This window comes from Scyliorhinus torazame, chromosome 30 (assembly GCF_047496885.1).
Source record: "Scyliorhinus torazame isolate Kashiwa2021f chromosome 30, sScyTor2.1, whole genome shotgun sequence".
In the NCBI taxonomy this organism is placed as follows: Eukaryota; Metazoa; Chordata; class Chondrichthyes; order Carcharhiniformes; family Scyliorhinidae; genus Scyliorhinus; species Scyliorhinus torazame.
In genome coordinates, this window is record NC_092736.1 from 21,435,452 (window position 1) to 21,458,389 (window position 22,938).

Here is a 22,938-nt window from a genome sequence, read left to right on the forward strand (position 1 = left end):
CGAAAGCTAGTGATTCGAAACAAACCTGTTGCGACTTTAACCTGGTGTTGTCAGGCTTCTTACAGAGCTAATTTTCTATGTGATAAGTGGGATCTTTTATTTTTACCTGGGGCGGGGGGGGGGGGGGGGTGGGGGGGGGGGGGGGGATCTTGGTTTGATGTGGCGCCTGAAAGATGTCACCTCCGCCAGTGCAGCGTTCCCTCGGCACTGCACTGGGAGTACCGGCCTGGAATTATGTGCTGGAGTCTCCAGGGGGAGTCTCCAGGGTGGGTCTCGAACCCATAACCTCCTGGTTCAGAGACGGGAGAGCTGCTCACTGAGCCCTAGCAGACACTTTGCAAAGGGTTGGTCAGTGTTGGATGTCAGCGCAGAAGGGAACTGTTGTCCAGAATGCACTGGGTGGTCTCCCAGCGATTGAGTTCATGGTTACCCTTCAGTAACTTGGCATTGGAAAGTCACGAGTGCAAATGAAGTGGTTATGCTGATTTGAAAACTGTGTACCACGGTTCCTGTGTCCTCCTGTTTTGAAGAATCTGGGTTTTTTTGCCATTTGGAGGTTGACGCGCGCCCTGAAGGGGTTATCGGCCAGGGTTCCTGTGTCAGTCAGTTACCCAAGTGACCGCATGTGCGTTTGTGTGTGTGTAAATGTTGGGAAAGGTCAGAATTAGCGACAGCCGGGGTGCCCCACGAAAGCTGCCCTTCACCCATGTGCTCACTGCCCCATGTTGGCCCCTGGTCCAGTAGGGCCTAGAATTTAATATTCACGTCCTCATGTTTGAATCCCCCCCCCCCCCCCCGTGGCCTCAACCCCACCCCTCCCCGCCTCTAACTCAACAACCTCCTCCAGCATTACAACCCACCCGGGAACATTGTGCTCATTCCGATTAGTGTAGTCCTGTGTTCCGAGAGTGGTCCATCTCCGCTAAAATCTCCTGATGTGCCCCCTGATATCCAGGCCTGCAGGCCAAGAAGTAACCTGATGGCCAATGTGCAGAGAGGCCAGTTACTCATTCTGCCACGATCAGGAAGCCTCCTTCGAAAGACTGTCTTAGTGCACCGCTGGACCCGTGCAGTTTTTCCCCCTCCCCTCCTGCTTAATATAAAAGCAGACGAGATGAAACGAGAGACTTCAAAGACCCAGATTCTCGGGGGGGGGGGGGGGGGGGGGGGGGGCGCAAGTGAAGTAAGAAGATGCACACTCCAGCTGCCTTTGAGCTGCACACGACAGCTCGTTCCCACGTTCTCCTGCTGATGGTGTCGCCATGGCAACTCCTTGGCCTCGCCATCCCACCTCTGATGTTGCGAGCGGCCGTCGGGTTGCAGTTTGATTGTCCCTCGGGGGGCAGGTTGGTGCGGGGTTCTGTCAAGAGATTTACCCTTTCTCATTGAAGCCTCCACTTTCTCTGGATGAACCGCTAAGCCAGCATTGGTGCTTCACTACAGACGCCAGAGCTTTGCATAACAGTGAATCCCGACTAATTCAGTCAGATCAATGTTACAACCTGCAACCGTAAGAACCGCAGGGGGCGCTACTGGTAGCTGGTCAAGCCTGAACACAGGGTGCCTATTTAACAAAAAACAAGTTTCATTTATATAGCACCTACAACCTCAGGATGTTACGATTCACTTTACGAAGTACGTTTTGAGGTGACTGCTGTAATGTAGGAAAGGCAGCAGCCGATCCGTGCACAGGAAGCTCCCACCGACTGGATCGTCTGCTGTAGTGAGGCTGGCTGAGGTGGCACAGTGGTTAGCACTGCTGCCTTCACAGCGCCAAGGACCCGGATTCAATTCCGGCCTCGCGTCACTATCTATTCCTCCCACAGCCCAAAGACGTGCGGGTTAGGTACATTGGCCGCGCTAAATTGCCCCTTAGTGTCCAAAAGATCAGATGGGTTTAGGGGGGTAGAGCACGGGCCTGGGCTTGGGCCTGGGCCTGAGCCTGGGTGGGGTGTTCCTTCAGAGGGTTGGTGCAGGCTTGAGGGGCCGAATGGCCGTTGTCTGCTTTGTAGGGATTGTATGATAAATGGTGGCCAGGACACCAGGGAGAACACCATTGGTCACCTTCGAAATAGTGCCCTGCCGGGGCCTTTAATGTTGACCCCTGAAAGGGGTCGGCGAGGCCTTGATTTTTAATGGCTCATCATCCGAAAGACAGCATCTTCCGACAGTGCAGCACTACCTCTGTATCGCACTGGAGTGACGGCCGAGATTGCGTGCCCGCATTCCTGGTTTGGGGCCTGGACGCACAGTCTTCTGCCCTGGAGATGGGAGCGCTGCCCACGGCGTCAAGGCAACCCAGGAGTGCCACCTCCTTCGGTTGGAGATCACTTGGCGGAGCGCAGTGTGACTGCCATCAAGAAGCGTGGAGGAGCTAATTGTTGAATTAACCCAATCTTGTCCGCAGCCTGAAAACATCAGACCAAGACGAGTTAATGAGACGGTGACTGTGACCAGCCAGAACATACAGTAGTGTTAAGAGACTGCTAAATCTGCTCTATGTAAATCTACAGAGGACAGTCACAAGAGGTCAACTGTTGTCTGATCATCATAGAGTGATTAAAGCACAGGAGCACGGTTTGACTTGCCTGGTCCGTACTTGCTCTCCGCAAGAGCAACTCGCCTAGTCCCATTCCCCGGCCCTTACCCCGTAGCCTTGCAAAATATTTCTAATAATAATCGCTTATTGTCACAAGTAGGCTTCAATGAAGTTACTGTGAAAAGCCCCTAGTCGCCACATTCCAGCGCCTGTTTGGGGAATTGAACCCGCGCTGCTGGCCTTGTTCTGCATTACAAGCCAGCTATTTAGCCAATTGTGCTAAACCAGCCTCTCCAATTCCCTTTTGAAAGTCACGCTGCCTCCACCACACTCTGGGGGAGCGCATTCAAGATCCCAACCACAACCCGCTCCTCAGCTCTAAAGAGGAGTCACGCCCTCCATTTCTCTATCCGCAGATGCTGCCTGACCCGCTGCGTCTTTCCAGCACTTTCTGTTTTTAGTTCAGAGTTCCAGCATCTGCAGCATTTTGCTTTTATTCTAGTAATAAACATGTCACCTTCGATTCTCTTGTCAATCGCCTTAAGTCAGAGGCCCTTCCACCAAAGGGACAGTGGGGCGGTAGCACAGTGGTTAGCACTGTTGCTTCACAGCGCCAGGCACCCGGGTTCGATTCCCGGCTTGGGTCACTGTCTGTGCGGAGCCTGCACGTTCTCCCCGTGTCTGCGTGGGTTTCCTCCGGGTGCTCCGGTTTCCTCCCACAAGCCCCGAAAGACGTGCTTGTTAGGTGAATTGGACATCTTCAATTCTCCCTCTGTGTACCCGAACAGGCGCCGGAGTGTGGCAACTAGGGGCTTTTCACAGTAACTTCATTGCAGTGTTAATGTAAGCCTACTTGTGACACTAGTAAAGATTATTATTATGTTTCTCCCTCTATGTCCAAAACGCTTCGTGATTTTGGACATACGATGATGAGACAGTCCAGAGAAGGTTCACTGGCTTGACCTCAGGTATAGATAGAGTTCATAGAATTTACAGTGCAGAAGGAGGCCATTCAGCCCATCGAGTCTGCACCGGCTCTAGGAAAGACCACCCTACCCAAGGTCCACACCTCCACCCTATCCCCATAACCCAGTAACCCCACCCAACACTAAGGGCAATTTTGGACACTAAGGGCAATTTATCATGGCCAATCCACCTAACTGGAGCACCCGGAGGAAACCCACGCACACATGGGGAGGATGTGCAGACTCCGCACAGACAGTGACCCAAGCCGGAATCGAACCTGGGACCCTGGAGCTGTGAAGCAATTGTGCTATCCACAATACTACCGTGCTGCCGTATGGAGGGGTTTTCTTATGAGGAGAGGTTGAGTAGGTTGGGCCTGTACTCATTGGAGTTTAGAAGAATGAAAGGCGACCTTATTGAGACATATCGGATTCTCGGGGGGATTGACAGGGTCGATGCTGAGATGTTGTTTCCCCTTGTGGGAGAGTCTAGAACCGAGTAAGGGGTCGCACATTTAAGACACAGATGAGGAGGCATTTCTCCACTCAGGTTAGTGAATCTGTGGAATTCTTGACCGCAGAGAGCTGTAGAGGCTGGGTCGTTAAGTATGTTCAAGGCTGAGATAGATTTTTAATCAGAGAGTGAATCCAAAGTAATGGGGATAAGGCGGGAAAGTGGAGTTGAGGATTATCACATCAGATCCTATGTTTTATGGTCGTATGGTGCTATAACATTTGTTATAAGCAACCATCTCAATGTAATGCTCCAAAAGGACTAAACTGGCTACCTGGAAAGAGGAATAATGAAGGGTTCGAGGGGTGGGCAGAAAGTTGGGACTAGACTGTGGCTCAGTGTGGAGCAGCAAACATTTGATGGTCTGTTTCTCCCCTGTCACATTCTGTGTCGCGATTTAATTTAAGCAATTTAAAGCCTTTGTCTCTTAATTTTATTCCAGGGCACCCCAGGCCCAATGGCACCGAGAGGTAAGAATGACTTTATTCTTTTAGTTCCATTTCTATTTCACACTCATTGTTTAGAAACAAAAAAGCTCTTGCGTCTCTGTCAAGCTCGTCCCGAAGTGTTGATCACGATGATCACATAGCGATCTATACCTTCCCGAAATCTGGCTCCCCACATAAAGCATCTTTATCAACTGATACTTTGACACGTAAAATGCGGCCTGATTTTTGACCTTGGCAACTCATCAAGGCTTCTTCGACAGCAGCTTCCAAACCGTGACTTCTGCCACCTGAAAGACGGGGGCAGCAGACGCATGGTAACGTGACCCACCTGCAGGTTTCCTCCCAAGTTGCACACCATCCCGACTTGGAAATATATCGGCCGTTCCTTCTGTCATGTGAGAGTGCCTTTAAGAAATGGGTGTTTATAAATGGGTGTGTATATAAATATATATAGTGAGAGTACCTTAAGAAATGGGTGTTTATTACTGCAGTGATGTCAGAGTGTGGGTGGAGCTGGGCTTTCTGTCAGCTTTTTACTTTCGTCTTAGGCTGTTTGCTGCAGGGTGTGTTTTTGTTTTGTTTTCAGTGCTGGTGCTGAAGCCAGACAGAGCAGGTGTACTGCTGTTCTCTCTGCCATCAAAAAACTATCTGTTGATCATATGGTGAATTCAGAATTATAAGTAGTGACTTTACCCTGATGTGCTTCTGTTAAAGGTTTTGTTTTTAAGTCGTATGGATGTTGAAAGGAAAGCTTAAAGGATTACTTAGTGTTGTAGTCTTTGGGGGTTGTATTTGAATTGATGGTTGCTAAGATGTTCACTGTATGTTTAAAAAAGGTAAACTTGAGTTCGTAGAATAAACATTGTTTTGCTTTAAAAATGCTTTTCCATTTCTGCTCTACCACACCTGTAGAGTGGGCCGTGCGCTCCCCATACCACAATCTATTCAAAGTTGTGGGTCAGGTGAACTCCATGATACACTTTGGGGTTCTCTAAACCCTGGCCCATATCACTTCATTGTCGCTGGGTCAAAATCCAGGAACTCCCTCCCTAACAGCACTGTGGGTGTACCTACTCTACATGGACTGCCGTGGTTCAAGAAGGCAACTCACCACAACCTTCCCAAGGGCAATCAGAGATGGACAAATAAATGCTGGCCTGGCCTGGCCAGCAATGCCCACATCCCATGAATGAAAACAACGTGGTCATTATCCTCGCCAACGCAGGATTCCTGCGCGTTGTTCGAGCAATGCCATCTGCTGTGATTGGCAACTCATCTGTGTGTGGAGAGAAAAATATATCATCCTTGTTGGGCTCGATCTCTGAGGCAGATCTAGACATCACATGGGCATTACAATAATCTTCTGATTGTCCGCATTTAATATCTTATTGATAAGCAAATAAAATCAAAGCCCATCTCTGCAATTGGGCTGCAGCTGAAGTGAGGCCGGGAGAGTTTGGGTTATGATCAGTTTCGATTGCGAAACTACAGCCAGAAAAGTATTTCTGGAATCTGCTCACCCCAAATATCAAAATCCTTCATGTTCTATCGGAGTGTAACTTCGCTCACCGGCACTGAGGGTGCGAGAGGAAATTGCAATCAGTCCCTGCTCCCCGTTATCCAACGCACGAGAGATTGCAGCAACTACTCTGTATGGAGAGGTATATCGCACGCCGTCTTAACCCTTTTGGACATGTTGTAATGTGCAAGCATAGTACCTTCTACCGCTTGACTTTTCCACAACTTTGGACTGTGGGAGGAAACCGGAGCGCCCGGAGGAAACCCACGCAGACACGGGGAGAACGTACAGACTCCGCACAGACAGTGACCCAGCGGGGATCGAACCCGGGTCCCTGGCGCCGTGAGGCAGCAGTGCGAACCAAGGTGACCCTTCTACTTGCAGCTGTAGCAGTGTGCCTTCAGAAATGAATGACTCGACGTCCGATGTTGACCTAAGTACCGATAACAAGACTTTGTTCTGTTACTACTACCTGCCGTCGCTAGGTCTTACGCTTACCTCAGCTGCCGGTTATTTACTTCAGAAAACGACTAGCGGTTAACGTCCATTTCCCCCGTGTTCCGTTCTGCCTTGTCTAGGGGCAAGCTCTGTCGAATGTTAACTCTGGCTATTTACTACCAATGCATTCACTTTTTAAACCGCTCACAAATCTGACCCACGGCGCTCTCTCTTGGAATTCTCTGAAATTACAATGAATCGACAGCAAGGCCACAATAATCTCCCCATGTTACTCTTGTTACTCTCTCCGCAAATACTGCCAGACCTGCTGAGCCTATCCAGCATCCTGTTTTTATTCTCGCACCCTCACTGGGAAACTGATTCCTGGTTCCAAACTTTGACCTCCAGTGGCTTGGGCCTGTAGTGCTACTGAGGCATCCGCGAAATAGCTGACAGCGATGTGTCCTTTGGCTTTACTAGGACGAGTTTGATAATGCTCCAGTGAAGCAATTTAGGAGGTTAAAGATACTATCAAAATTTCAGTTGTGTTGATCAAAATAAGGCAAAACGTGACTTAAGGGGAGCAGACAAAAGCAAGAGCTGGTTTCTCAGTCTCTATGAAGGTACCAGCTGTGGCTCAATGGGTAGCACTCTTGTCTCTGACTCAGAGTCGTGTGTTCAACCCCAACTCGAAAAATTAACCACCATAATTCACTTCAATGTAGGACAAAGGGAGTGCTGCACTTTCAGAGGTATAGTCTATGACAGTGTTTTTCAAACTTTTTTTCCGGGGACCCATTTTTACTAACCGCCCAACCTTCAGGACCCAACCTGGCCGACCTTCGTGTCCCACACGAGCCAGCCTTCGCGGGCCATGCCAGCCGACCTGTACGGCCCACGCCAGCCGACCTTCACGGCCCATGCTGGCCGACCTTTGCGACCCACGCCGGCCGACCTTTGCGACCCACGCCGGCCGACCTTTGCGACCCACGCCGGCCGACCTTTGCGACCCACGCCGGCCGACCTTCGCGACCCACGCCGGCCGACCTTCGCGACCCACGCCGGCCGACCTTCGCGACCCACGCCGGCCGACCTTCGCGACCCACGCCGGCCGACCTTCGCGACCCACGCCGGCCGACCTTCGCGGTCCACGCCAGCCGACCTTCGCGACCCACGCCGGCCGACCTTTGCGACCCACGCCGGCCGACCTTCGCGACCCACGCCGGCCGACCTTCGCGACCCACGCCGGCCGACCTTCGCGACCCACGCCGGCCGACCTTCGCGGTCCACGCCAGCCGACCTTCGCGACCCACGCCGGCCGACCTTTGCGACCCACGCCGGCCGACCTTCGCGGTCCACGCCAGCCGACCTTCGCGACCCACCATTTTCTCTTACCTTGGTTGCTGCTGACAAAAATGGAGGAAACGGTTTGGGGTCCCTTTGGCCCTCGTAAACGCTCCTCCAATGGAACCTGTTGGATGAAGGTGAAGCCTTCCGGTGTCGGAAAGTATGGAGTCTCCATCTGTCCAAAGTTCTGCATTTTGTTCCTGTAAAATTTTAACCCCCCCGAACTTGTGAAAAAAAAGGCTGCGACCGTATTGAGAACAAAGCGGCACGCATACGCAGTGCGGACACATTTGTTTTACATGTTCGCGGCCATTGTGAAGGCCGCTCGCAGCCGGCATTATTAACAGCTGGCTGCTACGTCTGTTGCGCGTGGATTTGCGCGATCGACAGCGCCGCAACAGACGGCTCCACGACCCTCCCGACACCCGTGGGTCGCGCCGCCGACTTTGACAATGCCTGGTCTATGAGATGTTAAGCCGAGGGCCCATCTTGGGCGGATTTAAGGAGTGCACTGTGTAACGTTAAGCCCATGCTTTCAGGGCTGCAGTTATCTTCCTCATGGTGCTTAGTTATCCATCATCATAGAATTTACAGTGCAGAAGGAGGCCATTCGGCCCATCGAGTCTGCACCGGCTCTTGGAAAGAGCACCCTACCCAAAGTCAACACCCCCACCCTATCCCCATAACCCAGTAACCCCACCCAACACTAAGGGCAATTTTGGACACTAAGGGCAATTTATCACGGCCAATCCCCACCTAACCTGCACATCTTTGGACTGTGGGAGGAAACCGGAGCACCCGGAGGAAACCCACTCACACACGGGGAGGACGTGCAGACTCCACACAGACAGTGACCCAAGCCGGAATCGAACCTGGGACCCTGGAGCTGTGAAGCAATTGTGCTATCCACAAGGCTACCGTGCTGCCCTAATAGATGCCACCCTGGATGCGATTCCCATTCCCAAATTTCCATCATGCTGTGATGGACCCCTCATTGAGTACGCTTCAGTTATCCACCACCATTTTCCAAAGACTAAACCCCCCCACAAGACATTAAAACAGCAGGCTGCCTTTATTTGTCAGCATCACACTGGCACCATAGATTGCCGTAGAAATCCTAAAATGCAGAAGGAGGCCATTCAGCCCATCGGGTCTGCACCGACCCTCTGAAAGACTACCCTACCTAGGCCCACTCCCCACCCTATATCCGTAACCTCACCTAACCTGCACATCTTTGGACACCAAGGGGCAATTTTAGCATGGCCTATCCACCCAACCTGACATCCTTGGAAGGTGGGGGGAAACTGGAGCACCCGGAGGAAACCCATGCAGACAGGGGAAGAACATGCAAACTCCACTCACCCAAGGCCGGAATTGAACCCGGGTCCCTGGTTCTGTGAGGCAGCCGTGCTAACCAAATGCAGACTCAAAGAACACCATCTCATTTTTTTGACTTCCTTCTTCCCCTCCTCCCCATTCCCAACCCCGCTCCCCAGCGTCACTTGCTCTAATACATCTCAAACTTCTCCCAATTCTGAGGAAAACTCACAAACCTGAAATAGTATCCCTGTTTCTCCCTCCGCAGAAACTGCCAGACCTGCTGCTTCCAACATTTCCACTTTTTATTTCTGTTTGCGTTGTGCTTGTAAAACCATTGGTGTAAAATGTGCGGATCCCTGATCGTCCGCAGGTTCCAATTTAAGATGTGTGGGGCCAGCCCCCTTTCTTACAGAAAGTAGTGAGGCTCCACAGGGTTACAACTGTGGCTTTATTCGTAAAACCAAATCTTCTCTTTCCCCCGCTCAAAGGATCCAAAGTCCCTAAAGCCAAGTCACGAAGAAGAAAGGCAGTGGATGAAAATGGAAAAGAGGCGTTATCACCTAAGGTGAGACTCACTTTAAAAGCTGGGAACAAATACATAGCACAACTGGCCCTAGTCATATACATTTGATGAGTGTTTTGTGATGAATTTAAGGAATTGGCGTACATATATTGTATTTTATATTGGTTGCAGTGATGTTTTTTAAAAGCCTGAATTCAGGTATACATATAAATATAAAATAATGGGCAGGATTCTCCGACCCCCCACTGGGGGTCGGCGTGAATCCCACCCCCGCCCTCCAACGAATCTCCCACCCCCCAAAAGTCGGCGAGGAGTGAACTGTGCCTCCCGCCTCGGAGAATGGTGGGGACCGGCGCGACTCAACGGGCCCCGGGGCCGCCCGAATTCTCCGGCCCGCGGTAGTAAATCAAGGTAGGTCCCTACCGGCGGGACCCAGCTCCGTGGCCGGCCTCCGGGGGGGGGGGGGGGGGGTGCACGGGGCCCCGGGGGCCCACCGATCCGCGGGTGGGCCTGTGCCGTGGGGGCACTCTATTTCTACGCACCGGCTGTATAGGCCTCTACAATGGCCGGCGCGAAGGTGAACGCCCCCAGCACATGTGCGGGGATGTCGTCAGCAGACACCCGTTGACGTCAACCCCGCGCATGCGCGGACCCGCGCCGGCCGGCGGGGCGCAAATCACTCCGGCGCCGTCCTAGCCCCTGAAGGTACGGAGGGTTCCGCACCTTTGGGGCGGCCCGACGCCGGAGTGGTTCCCGCCACTCCACTGCGCCGTTTCTGCCCACCCCGCCAATGGGGAGAAAGCGGGAATATGACATTGGGATAGAGGATCGGTCATAAATTCATAGAATCCCTACAGTGCAGAAGGAGGCCATTTGGCCCATCGAGTCTACACCCACCCTCTGAAAGAGCTCCTCTCGACCCACTCCCTCTCGACCCACTCCCTCTCCCTATCCCTGTAACCCCATAACCCCACCAAATCGTTGGACACTAAGAGACAATTTAGCACCTAACCTGCATATTGTTGGACTGTGGGAGGAAACCGGAGCACCCGGAGGAAAACCACGCAGACACGGGGAGTATGTGAACCTCGACACAGAAGTCCTTTGAGGTTGGAATTAAACCCGGGTCCCTACCGCTGAGGCAGCAGTGCAAACCACTGTGCCACCCTCCCCGCAATGATCATATCGAATGGCGGAGCAGGCTCGAAGGGCCGAATGGCCTACTCTTACTCCTATTTTCTATGTTTCTATGTCTTTCAACAAGAGTTATCCATTAATCGGCTTATTCGAGAGCAATCCTGCAATGGATCCGAGGCTGGGCGAGTCCTTCCATGAGGAAGACTCTGTAATTTCCCTTTTCTTCTCTCAGATTTTCCAGACTTTGGTAACCTGGCTTTCCAGCCCTGTGTGGGTTTGCGGGGAGTGGGAAATCTGTACATTGCGATGCATGAGACATTGCCATGGTATTGGATTGTCAAAATGGACCAAACACTCACCCCCCCCCCCCCCTCCACACACACACACACACACACACACACACACACACACACAATACGTATCTGACATCTTCAATTTCTGCTCATTTTCTTAAAAGTACTGTTATGTCTGGTCAGGCAGCATCTGCTGTGAGATGTTGCTCTTGGAATGACCCCTTTGCCCTGACTCACTTCCAGGTGACTTTAGACTGGATCAGTCATCGCTCATTGGGCAGCACATTCATCTATGACTCAGAAGGTAGTATGGGGCAGCACGGTAGCATAGTGGTTAGCACAATTGCTTCACAGCTCCAGGGTCCCAGGTTCGATTCCCGGCTTGGGTCACTGTCTGTGCGGAGTCTGCACGTCCTCCCCGTGTCTGCGTGGGTTCCCTCCGGGTGCTCCGGTTTCCTCCTACAGTCCAAAGATATGCAGGATAGGTGGATTGGCCATACTAAATTGCCCCTTAGTGTCCAAAATTGCCCTTAGTGTTGGGTGGGGTTACTGGGTTATGGGGATAGGGTGGAGGTGTTGACCTTGGATAGGGTGCTCTTTCCAAGAGCCGGTGCAGACTCGATGGGCCGAATGCTCTACAAGGCCGCTCTCAGCTGCTAACACACCATCATGATGAACTCTTTTTAAGTTTCGCGGCAACTGGGATTTTCTTTGTCGTTTCTATTGCAACTCACATTGAAAAACATTTGATTGTTTTGATTCTTCCCTTTCCAACTGCAGACCGAACATTTAAAACCCAGAGCTGCTCTCTTCCCAAGTCCGCACGCTCTTGTGTTTCTGAAAGTTTGGGTCTTCCTTCCAGGGTCAACATTGACACAAGATAAAAGAGTTACATTTTCTTTAGGACAAAAGTCATGGGAGTGGACTGCGACATGAGATCAACTTTTACACAAGTTTATACAGTATTCCTATTCCTCAGGTTTGACATGTCCTGTCTGAGGAATTCTACGTGTCGAGTACTGTGTGGTGACTTCAAATTATGCTTGAGGTTTCTGGTTTCGCCTTGTCCAAATATTTCACACCGCGCTAACCAAACCAGACACTGTTCAGAGCCAATTTCATTATCAAAACCCAGAGCTCACACATGTTTGTAAATTAAAAGCGTTTGTTTTTTTTAAAACATCAGCGACGGGTGAAAGTTTTATTTAACCCGTTGGCTTCTTTTCGGCTGATGAAAATTCGCTGCCTTCTGAAATGAAAAATGAAAATCGCTTATTGTCTCAAGTAGGCTTCAAATGAAGTTACTGTGAAAAGCCCCTCGTCGCCACATTCCGGCGCCTGTTCGGGGAGGCTGGTACGGGAATTGAACCGTGCTGCTGGCCTGCTTTGGTATGCTTTAAAAGCCAGCTATTTAGCCCAGTGTGCTAAACCAGCCCCTATAATCGCTTATTGTTACAAGTAGGCTTCAATGAAGTTACTGTGAAAAGCCCCTAGTCGCCACATTCCGGTGCCTGTTCGGGGAGGCTGATACGGGAATTGAACCGTGCTGCTGGCCTGCCTTGGTCTGCTTTCAAAGTCAGCGATTTAACCCAGTGTGCTAAACCAGCCTCTATAATCGCTTATTGTTACAAGTAGGCTTCAATGAAGTTACTGTGAAAAGCCCCTAGTCACCACATTCTGGTGCCTGTTCGGGGAGGCTGGTACGGGAATTGAACCTTCTGAAAACATATTTAAAAAATCATTGTTGGGATGTGGCCGTCGTTGGCAAGGTCGGCATTTATTGCCAGGCCTCTTGGCCACTTGGAAATCCGTGGGCTCAATGGGACGGGGCAGTGTGGTTTTGAAATTGGATGAGGGGCAGAGAACAGAGAGCGGTCTTTTACGGTCGCTTTTCAGCCCACAGTGAGGCCAACGATGGTATTCGCAAGAGGTCACTTAATAGGATGTCAATGTTAACAGGATCCCCGCACCTCAGGTGAGGGGCAAGGTTGAGAAGGCGGGATCGAAGCGGAAGCTGAAACCAGGGCAGAGAGTTTTTCTTAATGAGAGAGGCTATCAAAGTAACAAATAAAGGGGGACAAATTAACAAAAGATCAAATGAAAAAATTGTGCTGATTTAATAAAACAATAATCAAGAAATTAAAGCATGGCGGGGGGGGGGGGTGACTGTAATTAAAACATCAAAAAGAGACTTAATAAATTAAATCTAATGGTATCTTCTGGGGGTGATGGATCTACCGCTGCCCCTATGGTGCCCACCGGTCTTGGGAGGCACAGAGCGTGCCAGCGGACACCGTGTGCTCCCTCTCCAAGGCCACCCTCGAGAAACGACCCTGGGCTAGCGAGGCAGACGGCCAGGTCAGGCAACATCCTCAACAGCCCGCTGCCAACTTAGCCAAGCCTAATAGCAGGCCCGCAAGGAGGTCTTCCTCCCTCCTCGCAACCCCCTCCCCCGACGTCGTGTGCGTCCTTGATTTATACGTGCTCAACGACCATTAACCCACCGCCTGCTTCTCTTAACCTTAGCAACGTGATTTGACAGAACATTAACAATTAGGAAAACAATTTATTTTGGTTTGTATTATTGACCCTGAGCCGAACTTGAATATCGAGGGCGTTACCAAAGCTCAAAAAATGAGGATAATGAGGAAGATCGAATAGTTTTTAGGAGGACAGAGACGGACTGTTAAATGAGCAGATGCAATATATTTGGCAGGATAAGTAGAGACAGCTGTTTTTTTTAAAAATACGTGTGCCTTTATTAATAATGGAATTGAGAAGGGCGCCGTATACGTGCCCGACACTTCTTGTCCACCCGCTAGGCCTTAAATGGTCCCGACGGTTCATTGTGCGATTTCCTATTGTTGCCAGGGATCCGAATCCGGGAAAGGGAAGGTGGCACCGGAGAGGCGGAAGCCTCCAAAGATCCCAAAGGACCCATCCCAGGTGCGGCCTCGGAGCGCCAAAGCAGCTGCCAAGCAAACTGCGGAGGGGCTGCAGACGGGCGAGGCAACGAGGAGGACGACCAGCCGCAGTAGAAAGAAAATGGCAGCAGAAGCGGTGCCTCTTGTGGAATCTCCAGAAGGTAATGGAACAGAGGGCGAACCATCGGGTGCAAAGGCAGCAGATCCAGAAGCATCAGGCAAGTGCATTCCTCTTAGCGGACTAACGCCAGAGAGCTAAATCTTAACGTTCGTTTATAGATCAAATAAAAAATCAAATCGCGCTCAAATAGATATTCATCTCTGAAAACGCCACGGGTTCGCAAGCACTTAAGTACCACAACATTTGCATTTTGAGTATATCGCTCCTTCCGGCATCGAGCCTTGTTTGAAGTGGGCTTTCATTTAACATTTTAGTTATTTAAAGCCACTCTGACAAAGCTCTTCGCTGAACAGGATTACTGGGGGGCAGAGTGGGTTAGAATTCTGCCCTTTCACCTGCCAGAATGCAAAGGGTCCATTCCTGCTCGGAATGAGAGACTCCGCTCCGACACAATTGAGACGGGAGTGAGATATCCGTTTGGTTGGTTTCTGTCGAAGGAACTTTAGTTGGCGGATTAGTTGCCTTGACACCCTGTATTCCTTCTTAACCGGCTGCTTGACTATATGTCATGGCAATAGGCACTTGGCAAAGCATGATGGGTAGATTAGCTTTATTTCAGTCAAGAAGTTCTGCATGTAATAGGCAGAAGGTCAGACTATGTAAACAAGTGCACAGCTGCACATTTTGCTGAGAGTAGACAATTATTATTGTTCTTAGGCTGGGAATTCAAGGCATGTTGTTTAACTCTGCTCACTTTTCTGTGTCTGGGCTTATCAAAGCAATGCCTCGTTTTTTCTCAATATTGCTTATTAAACCATATAAAGTACTGCTGTATTCTTGTAAGGTATTAGAAGGACGGTGGTCACTCTAACTCCCTCCACGAACTTCGTGTTATAATAAAAGACCTTTGCGAAACCTCGAAGTGCTGGCTAGTTTTTTCCACAACAGTTTCCTTGGCAGATTTGCCGCTGAATATATGTGGACCAAAATAACCGGGAAGTCAGCCGCATTGTTTTTTCTCTCCCTCAAAATATTGTTTGGTTTTTGTGATCAATTGTTGGTTTCGATCGTAGTTGCATCAGCGTCTAGTTCTGGATCACCACAGAGCAGACTGTCACTGGGTGTGCAACATAGCAGGGTAGTTTCTGAATCTATTTTATTCAGACTTCACATAGAATTCACATAGAATCCCGACAATGCAGAAGGAGGCCATTCGACCCATTACGTCCCTCTGAAAGTACACTCTACCCTAGGTCCAATTCCCCCACCCTATCCCCAATAACCCCACCTCATCTTTGGAAACTTAAGAACAATTTTAGCCCGGCCAATCCACCTAAGCTGCACATCTGTGGATTGTGGGAGGAAACCGGAGCACCCGGAGGAAACCCACGCACACACTTGGAGAAGGTGCAAACTCCACACAGTCACCTGAGGTCAGATTCGAACCCGGGTCCCTGGCGCTGTGAAGCCACAGTGCTAACCCCTGTGCTACAGGACTGCTCTTGTGTACTTACATTGTGGAATTATCGTATGTCCTATGTCGGAATCGAAACCGGGTCCCTGACACTGTGAGGCAGCAGTGCTAGCCACTGTGACGCAGTCTGATCATGTTGCTAAAACGCTCTTCCACTGTAAGTAGTCACTTCAAAGTTGCTTAGCCAAACTCGCTGGGAAGGGCGGCACGGTGGCGCAGTGGTTAGCACAGCTGCCTCACGCCGCCAAGGACCCGCGTTCGATCCCGGCCCCAGGTCAGTGTCAGGGTGGAGTTTGCACATTCTCCCTGTGTCTGCGTGGGTTTCACCCCCACAACCCAAAGGTGTGCAGGTTAGGTGGATTGGCCGCGCTAAATTGCCCCTTAATTGGAAAAATGAAAAAAAGACCAAGTTGGACTGCACATGTGATTGAAGTAAAAATTTGAGTTCTTAACTGTTTGCCGAAACACTTAAAATCTTGGCTGCTGACTGGGGAGGCAAGAATTGGCTGTTCAAGCTGTGAGGAGATGCTGTCGTAAAAACATAGAGGCAGAGAAGGAGGCCATTCGACCCATCGCATCCATGACAAGCTCTCTGTAGAGCAATCCAGTGAGTTAAAACCGCCTGCTCTATCCCTGCAGCCCAGCAAGTTTATTTCCCTCAAGTGCCCATTCCAATTTCCTTTTGAAATCATCCCATTGTCTCCACTTTCACCCTCCTTGTGGGCAGCAAGTTCCAGGCCACTAGAAAAAGGTCTTCCTCACATCTCCCCCTGGCCCACCTTACATCTCTTGCCCAGAACCTTAAATTTGTGGCCTGTAGCGCTGGTACCATCAGCTAATGGGAACAGCTTTTGTCTACTTTATCCAAATCTGTACACCCGTAGCTGTGACCAGTAAGTTACATTTAGATGACTTGTTATGGAGGAAAACGTGGGTTGCTTGTTGTACACAGTACGATCCCACAACAACGAACAGATAAGCAACTGGACATTGGTCAAATTGGCTGACGGTGACTCCTGGCCAGCAGAGCGCTTGTCCTTAACTCTCTCCAAGAAATATTTTGCCCCTGTCCAATTGAAGGCCCAGTCTGAAGGTAAAGTGTAGCCTTCTCCATCGGTACTGAGTTCAGTTTACACTCTGTGCTCAATTCCTGGAGTGGGGTTTGAACCCACAGCCTCTGACTAAGCCATTGATTGGGGACTGGGATAGACTGCCTTCCACTGCGCCCTATAGGATATAGAACATACAGTGCAGAAGGAGACCATTCAGCCCATCGAGTCTGCACCGACCCACATTAAGCCCTCACTGCCACCCTATCCCCGTAACCCAATAACCCCTCCTAACATTTTTCTTTTGGACACTAAGGGCAATTTATCATGGCCAATCCACCTAAACTGCACATCTTTAGACTGTGGGAGGAAACCGGAGCACCCGGAGGAAACCCACGCAGACACGGGGAGAACGTGCAGACTCCGCACAGACAGTGACCCATCGCAGAATCAAACCTGGGACCCTGGCGCTGTGAAGCCACAGTGCTATCCACTGTGCTACCCTCTTGCGTTTACGATCTCTAACTGAGATGGAGGGCCAGAATTTCCAGTGCAAGGCCGTGTACGTGTGCGATCACAGCCTGCTGGGAGTTTGTATTCCAGTCTCTTCCCAAATATAGGCCCGAGTTGCCCATCCCTACCTCCAGCTTCACTGAGATCAAATTGAAAGGACTGAAGAATCTTTGCTCGGTTGCAAGGGAGAGAGAGGCACTCTCAGCTAGAACCTTATTCCTTTGATCAAAAGAATGAAGTAATCTGAAGTGAAGACAACCAGCGGAAGCAGCCATTTTGTGCTCAGCCAGGTGCCACAATGAGGGATCAGGCCTGGATTCCATCCCTTTGGCTGAGGGAAGAGGTGGTGAAAGATGGGTAGTAGAAGTTGTAAGAGGAAGATGTTGGACACTGGGGGTAATTCTGCCCCTCCAAGCAGTTTTCTAGGGTCATTGATTGAGCAATTGACACAGGAACATATATACAAATATAGGAACTGGAGACGGCCCCTCGAGCCTGCTCCGCCCTTCAATAAGATCGTGGCTGATCTCATTGTAACCTCAACCCCACATTCCTGCCTCACGCCCGATAACCTTTCACCCCCTCGTTCATCAAGAATCTAACGTTTTTTTTTTTTAAAAGACAATCGATGGTAGCTTCGTGGTCACTTTTATTGAGACTAGCTTTCCATTCCAAATTCGCTTATATTATTGAATTTAAATTGCACCAGCGTCGGTGATGGGATTTGAACCTGTGTCGGCAGAGCATTAACCTGGGTCTCTCCATTAATAGTCCGGTGGCATTACCACTCCACCACCTTCTCCCTGCATGGATATAATCGCATGGCGTGATAATCAATCCGACCCCACCTGTTATTTTTGGTGGGGAGGCACAACAATATCTTATTAGCCTGCCATTATTCTGCACAGGAAAGGTGGAAATTGTGCGGGGGTTGGGGGTGCCGCAGGATGGATGCGGGGTGGGTGGGGAGGGGGGGGGGAGAGTCTGTTACTTCGCGGCCACGCATGTTAAAGGTTTCTGTGTGCCCAGCTGTCTGGGATGGAATAGATTCACAGGAAGAAAGTGGAACACGTGACTGAAACTGGCTTGGTTGATTAAAATCCATCATCAAGTGGGGAAGATGGAAATACTTTTTGGTACCTTTATTACAGCCTGCGACAGTACCTACAGGGTCTTTAACCCGATACCGTGGCCCATGGACTCTGGCCATACTCTTGTTAAACCCTGCCCTGGTCTACTATTCAAATTCATGTTACATTAAAGGTGATGGTGTGCTGCTTCTGATATTATTCTCTCTCTCTCCCGCAGAGTCTGAAATCCCGCGCCCCAGGAAATCCAGGACCAGGTCGAGACACTAAACACCACTTTAAAGAGCAAATCCTGGAAAATCTTTGGGTTGATTTATTGGTATCCAGATGCAGGCATAAAAAAGGATTAGTCAAAGATGAGCAGAATGGATGGAAAATATCAAGAGGCAATGGAGGGACTGCTTTGACCCAACATGGCTGTTGGGGTTTAATCCCCAGGCGATTGCAATGCCTGGAACATTCCGGCTCTGTAGCATCCTGTCTCTCCTATCTCGGAATGCACGGATTTAGACCTCATTAAGCTTGTGGAATGTCCTTTTTTTTTAAAATAAAGTTTATTTTTTCAGCTGTAGGCCTAGTTTTTTAAAAACTGAAATAAAGTCTAATGAAGATTTAACCGAAAGAAGTCATCCTATTTCTAATGTGAATGTGCTGTCTGCTTAAAGTCCTGCGCAATTGAAGACAATCAGATGGTATCATCACTAACCTTTAGGGGTATCGGTGAACCTTGGGGTTATCTATCACGTGGAAGCAGGTTGAAGTGGGCCTGGGGTGGGGGGCAACTAACGCCTCAGCTTTGCTGCAAACATTTATGAGGTAGACAATCCGATGTTATCTCATTGCATGAGGACTGCCGTGTTTCCAAATGAAGACCCATCACTAATATAAGGATCTGGCACATGTAAGGTTAATGTGGGATGGACTGTAGTATCGTCCACACAGTAATGTAAGAGAGCACATGACTCGCATACATGTCAGCCTAGTGTTGGACAGAGACCTGTGTAGCAGCCAGCATGGAACACAGAACATACAGTGCAGAAGGAGGCCATTCGGCCCATCGAGTCTGCACCGACCCACTTAAGCCCTCACTTCCACCCTGCCCCCGTAACCCAACAACCCTTCCTAACTGTTTTGGACACTAAGTGCAATTTATCATGGCCAGTCCACCTAACCTGCAAGTCTTTGGATTGTGGGAGGAAACCGGAGCACCCGGAGGAAACCCACGCAGACACGGGGAGAACGTGCAGACCCCACACAGACAGTGACGCAGCGGGGAATCGAACCTGGGACCCTGTGAAGCCACAGTGCTATCCACTTGTGCTGCCCAAATAGATAGCACCTAGCATGGACCCTTTTGCTTGGACCCTTTGCAATATGTTTGTAAATAGTTCTGCGAGTCAATGAGTTAACCTACGTTTATGACCGGGGATCCAGCGGTAGGAATAACAAAGGATTTCTTTTTCTTAACATAAAATCTGTCCGCGGCAGTAACTATTTACACTTCACACTCCAACGTGCCAGTCCCTGCTTGGGCCGGTGTTTAAGCTCGATCTTACGAGCCCCGGCTGAGTGGGCCTCCGCCCGCTAACAGGGAAGCATGTACTGCACGAGCCCCACGGGGCACGAAGGGTTTCCGTGAGCCTCGGAAGGGTTATGAGACATGAGCAGAGACTTCTTCAGACCTTCTGAACTGTAACCAACGCCCGACAACAATCACCATCCTTTCAAAGAAAAAGAACAAAGAAAAGTACAGCACAGGAACAGGCCCTTCGGCCCTCCAAGCCTGTGCCGACCATGCTGCCCGACTAAACTAAAATCTTCTGCACTTCCGGGGTCCGTATCCCTCTATTCCCATCCTATACATGTATTTGTCAAGATGCCCCATAAATGTCACTATCGTCCCTGCTTCCACCACCTCCTCCGGTAGCGAGTTCCAGGCACCCACTCCCTCTGTGTAAAAAAACTTGCCTCGTACATCTCCTCTAAACCTTGCCCCATGCACCTTAAACCTATGGCCCCTAGTAATTAACCCCTCTACAATGGGAAAAAGCCTCTGACTATCCACTCTGTCTATGCCCCATATAATTTTGTAGACCTCTATCAGGTCGCTGCTCAACCTCCGTCGTTCCAGCGAGAACAAACCGAGTTTATTCAACTTCTCCTCATAGCTAATGCCCTCCATACCAGGCAACATCTTGGTAAATCTCTTCTGCACCGTCTCTAAATCCTCCACATCCTTCTGGTAGTGTGGCGACCAGAATTGAACAATATACTCCAAGTGTAGCCTAACTAACGTTCTATACAACTGCAACATGACTTGCCAATTCTTATACTCAATGCCCCGGCCATTGAAGGCAAGCATGCCGTATGCCTTCTTGACTACCTTCTCCACCTGTGTTGCTCCTTTCAGTGACCTGTGGACCTGTACACCTAGATCTCTCTGACTTTCAATACTCTTGAGGGTTCTACCATTCACTGTATATTCCCTACCTGCATTAGACCTTCCAAAATGCATTACCTCACATTTGTCCGGATTAAACTCCATCTGCCATCTCTCCGCCCAAGTCTCCAAACGATCTAAATCCTGCTGTATCCTCTGACAATCCTCATCGCTATCTGCAATTCCACCAACCTTTGGGTCGTCTGCAAACTTACTAATCAGACCAGTTACATTTTCCTCCAAATCATTTATACATACTACAAACAGCAAAGGTCCCAGCACTGATCCCTGCGGAACACCACTCGTCACAGTCCTCCAATCAGAAAAGTACCCTTCCATTGCTACTCTCTGCCTTCTATGACCTAGCCAGTTCTATATGCATCTTGCCAGCTCACCCCTCGCCCCTGACTCACCTTTTGTACCATGAGGGACCTTGTCAAAGGCCTTACTGAAGTCCATATAGACACCATCCACTGCCCTACTGCATTAATCATCTTTGTGACCTCCTCGAAAAACTCTATCAAGTTAGTGAGACCCGACCTGCCCTTCACAAAACCGTGCTGCCTCTTGCTAATATGTCCATTTGCTTCCAAATGGGAGTAGATCCTGTCTCGGAAGAATTCTCTCCAGTTCTCAGCCTTCTAGCCCTGACAAATGTCTCCTTTTTCTTTTTGACGAGGCCTACAAAATATCTCTCGTTATCCAAGGTTCCCGAAATTTGCTGTATTTATCCTTCTTCCGCACAGGAGTATGTCGGTCCTGAATTCCTTTCAACTGACATTTGAAAGCCTCCCACATGTCAGGTGTTTATTTACCCTCAAACATCCGCCCCCAACCTAGGTTCTTCAGTTCCTGCCTAATATTGTTATAATTAGCCTTCCCCCAATTTAGCACATTCACCCTTGGACCATTCTTATCCTTGTCCACCAGCACTTTAAGCCTTACTGAATTGTGGTCACTGTTCCCGAAATGCTCCCCTACTGAAACTTCTACCACCTGGCCGGGCTCATTCCCCAATACCAGCTCCAGTACCGCCCCCTCCCTAGTTGGACTGTCTACATATTGTTTTAAGAAGCCCTCCTGAATGCTCCTTACAAACTCTGCCCTGTCTAAGCCCCTGGCACTAAGTGAGTCCCAATCAATATTGGGGAAGTTGAAGTCTCCCATCACCACAACCCTGTTGTTTTTACTCCTGTCCAAAATCTGTCTACCTATCTGCTCCTCTATCTCCCAGTGGCTGTTGGGAGGCCTGTAGTAAACCCCCAACATTGTGACTGCACCCTTCTTATTCCTGATCTCTACCCATAGAGCCTCGCTGCCCCCTGAGATGTCCTCCCGCAGTACAGCTGTGATATTCTCAAAGCTTCACCCAAAGCTTTGTTGACATCGCTTCCCCTTGATGCTGGGGAACTTTGAAAACCAAGATCGTCAGATTACTTTGTTAAGGAGATTGAGGGTACGACGTTAAAAAGTGGAAAGTCTGACTGGACCTCATTTTAGAGGATTCTATTCAGATCCAGGCACTGTAACTGAGGAAGGATACACTAGTCTTAGAGTGGGTGTGGGCTAACTTCCTACTTCTGGATCGGAGGTTTACTCTGGGTATTAACAACTCAAGGCTACCAAATTATTGTTTGCACACAGCTTATTCAAAATCTGACACTAAATAAGAATTCTACTCGAGTGTCCACGTGGGAAAGGCCCCTTGGGTTTTTCCAAGAGTTAGAATGGAGCGAGAATAAGTCTCCAAACAGTTAATCAGACTACTTCTTCCTGAGCTGACTAACTATTACCTCGGAGCACAATACCCCCCCCGGGCATAATAATAATCTTTTATTGTCACAAGTAGGCTTACATTTACACTACAATGAAGTTACTGTGAAAAACCCCTAGTCGCCACATTCCGGCGCCTCTTCGGGTACACTGAGGGAGAATTCAGAATGTCTAAATTACCTAACAAACACGGGCAGCAAGGTAGCATAGTGGTTAGCACAGTTGCTTCACAGCTCCAGCGTCCCAGGTTCGATTCCCGGCTTGGGTCACTGTCTGTGCGGAGTCTGCACGTCCTCCCCGTGTGTGCGTGGGTTTCCTCCGGGTGCTCCGGTTTCCTCCCACAGTCCAAAGATGTGTAGGTTAGGTGGATTGGCCAAGCTAAATTGCCCTTCATGTCCAAAATTGCCCTTAGTGTCCAAAAAAATGTTAAGTGGGGGTCACGGGGATAGGGTAGATACGTGGGCTTCGGTAGGGTGCTCTTTGTAAGGGCCGGTGCAGACTCGATGGGCCAG

The 22,938-nt window shown here is 49.8% G+C and overlaps 1 protein-coding gene across 4 annotated transcripts in view; it reads left to right on the forward strand.

Annotated features, from left to right (window-relative positions):
- neil1 (nei-like DNA glycosylase 1) overlaps positions 1-18,778 on the forward strand; it is a 61,703-nt gene extending 42,925 nt beyond the window's left edge. For 2 of the 4 annotated variants that reach the window (XM_072492935.1, XM_072492937.1), the window contains exons 7-10: positions 4,461-4,488; positions 9,580-9,656; positions 13,916-14,186; positions 18,434-18,778. In XM_072492935.1, coding sequence (XP_072349036.1) covers positions 4,461-4,488; positions 9,580-9,656; positions 13,916-14,186; positions 18,434-18,483 — 426 coding nt within the window. In that variant the 3' untranslated portion in view covers positions 18,484-18,778. The remainder of the gene's footprint in view (positions 1-4,460; positions 4,489-9,579; positions 9,657-13,915; positions 14,187-18,433) is intronic. The other 2 variants (XM_072492936.1, XM_072492938.1) reach the window with 1 other exon arrangement.
- The last annotated feature ends 4,160 nt before the right edge of the window (positions 18,779-22,938 follow it).